At 41.2% G+C, this 2,277-nt stretch overlaps 1 protein-coding gene across 1 annotated transcript; it reads left to right on the top strand.

The window, feature by feature from the left end:
* The first annotated feature begins 480 nt into the window (after positions 1-480).
* On the top strand, positions 481-1,173 carry LOC109212826. The gene is made up of 2 exons (XM_019376512.1): positions 481-733; positions 896-1,173. The coding sequence occupies exons 1-2, from the start codon at positions 481-483 to the stop codon at positions 1,171-1,173; spliced, it is 531 nt and encodes a 176-aa protein (XP_019232057.1).
* Positions 1,174-2,277: the final 1,104 nt, after the last annotated feature.

Raw genomic sequence — 2,277 nt, 5'->3', positions numbered from 1 at the left:
TGAATCCGGTGGTCAGTTCTCATACCATATCAATCAAGCAGATTGAGTCTCAACTGGTTAGATTTCCTCTCAACTAAATATGAGGCCACGTGGAGCATTTCCAAGTGATACTATTGCTAATCCCAAGGGAAACAAGGGTATATGTCACATCTTTGCCATTTCCACTAGAAGTGGTAAGGTCCTTAAAGGAAGAACTATTATGATCAAAGATGATGAAGTGGAAGAGATAACATTTCCTAAAGTTGCTGACCCTCCTAAAGTCAATGTACCGGTAGTAGAACCAAATGTGGTTGAAGAGATGCAACAAGCACCTAGTTCTCTTCAAGATGTGATTGATATACCTCCCAAACGAAATGAATAATCAAAGAAACAACTAAGGAGGGTCCTATGTCCTACAAGAAGCTACCTAGACCACCTTCTCCTTATCCGCAGAGGTTTGCCAAACAACAGAAAGAGGGATAGTTGTAGAAATTCTATGACATGCTGAACCAGATCATTGTTACTGTGCCTTTTGTGGAGGCACTCGAGAAAATTCCAGGGTATGCCAAGTTCATGAAAGACTTGGTCACCAAGAAGAAAAATGTCAACTTTGAGACAGTCAAAGTGACACATCAGTGCAGCGTAATCATTTCACAGGCCGGAGTGAAAAAGATGGAGGATCCGGGGGCATTCGCTATCCCTTGTACTATTGGTGTAACAAGCTTCGCTAAGGCATTGTGTGACTTGGGGGCAAGTATTAATCTAATGCTTTTGATGTGTTCAAGAAACTGGGTTTGGATGATACAAGGCCTACCTCTATGAAGCTTCTTATGGCGGATCGAACTCTGAAGAAGTCGTTGGGGGGGGGGGGTCATTTGTGACATTCTTGTCAGTGTGGGTTATTTTTACTTTCCAGCCGACTTTTTGATATTGTACTGCGAAGTGGATAGAGAGGTCCGCATCATACTTGTTAGACCATTTTTGGCTACGGAGCGGGCCATTTGTGATGTGGAAGCGGGAGAACTGAAGTTCTGCTTGAATGATGAAGAAGAAATCTTCCATATCCAGAAGTCAATAAAGCAATCACATGGCTATGGAGTGATCTCTGTGATTGATATCGTAGATGAAATAATAGATAAGGACATGCAGGAAATGTGTCATGATGAATCCTTGAGAACGGTTGTCACGACCTAAAATCCAACTAGTCGTGATGGCACCTAACCCAAACCCGCTAGGTAAGCCATTTAACAACTATCCTATTCCAATAAACTCAATAAGATATTTAAGTAAAAGAAAATATCTGAATCTTATACGTTCCCCAAGGAATGGTAGTACAAATCATGAGCTTCTAAGAATAGAATTTACAAAGATGGTATGAAATAAATACATTATCTATTCGAAATATACATAAATAGATTTTTATGAATCTAAGGCTACCATGAACAAGAGGCAGCTACTACCGGAATACAGGTACGTCTTCAATTCCAGCTCCAGTCAATCATAGCAACATCAGCAACCAACATCTGCACGCAAGGTGTAGAAGTGTAGTATAAGTACAACCGATCCCATGTACTCAATAAGTAACAAACCTAACTTAGGTTAAAAGTAGTGACGAGCTGGAATAAAGGTCGGGTCCAACACCAATAGCCATCAACAGTTCATAACACGTAAAGCAAGTAATAGAGAAGTAACTCAGAGATAAAATGTTCAGCTTATTCATAGTTTCTGAAAATAGTTTCGCTTTTCAAATATATCAGCGAAAACCCAAGTCTTTTGCCGAAATTGCCAAAAATGTGAGTAAGTTTGAAAACTGAAATTTTTCCCAAAAGCTTTCAACAGGTAAATCTTTCATTTTCAAATGGCATGAGGAAAAATACATATCTATGCCTACATGTCATTGTATGTATGCAAACTGTAATACCATGCAGTGATAAAACCATATGCATACTCTTAGAATATCAATTCACTCAGTCCTCCCAGTCACTCAGTCATCCCAGCCACTCAGTCCTCTCAGTCACTCAATCCTCACAGCCACTCAATCCTCCCAATCACTCGGCTCTCGCACTCAGTAGGTATCTGCGCTCACTGGGGTGTGTACAGACTCCGGAGGGGCTCCTTCAAAACAATCCAATCACGGCATAAATCAGTAAAATATGCTGCGGCGTGCAGCCCGCTCCCATTATAAATCAGTGAAAACATGCTGCGGCGTGCAACCAATCCCATAAACATCCTCACCATTAGGCCCTCGGCCTCACTCAGTCATCAGTCTCTCCAGTCTCTCGATCTCTCAATGTCATG

Source organism: Nicotiana attenuata, unplaced genomic scaffold (assembly GCF_001879085.1).
Source record: "Nicotiana attenuata strain UT unplaced genomic scaffold, NIATTr2, whole genome shotgun sequence".
Classification (NCBI taxonomy): Eukaryota; Viridiplantae; Streptophyta; class Magnoliopsida; order Solanales; family Solanaceae; genus Nicotiana; species Nicotiana attenuata.
Note: the sequence above shows the minus strand (reverse complement) of the source record. Positions and strands in the feature narration are given on the sequence as shown.

What these genes read in the sequence shown, in the direction of transcription:
- LOC109212826 (XM_019376512.1), top strand. Translation starts at nt 481, where the DNA reads ATGCTGAACCAGATCATTGTTACTGTGCCTTTTGTGGAGGCACTCGAG. An exon ending in ATTGTGTGACTTGGGGGCAA is followed by an intron (nt 734 to 895) that starts GTATTAATCTAA and finishes TTTACTTTCCAG; the next exon opens with CCGACTTTTTGATATTGTAC.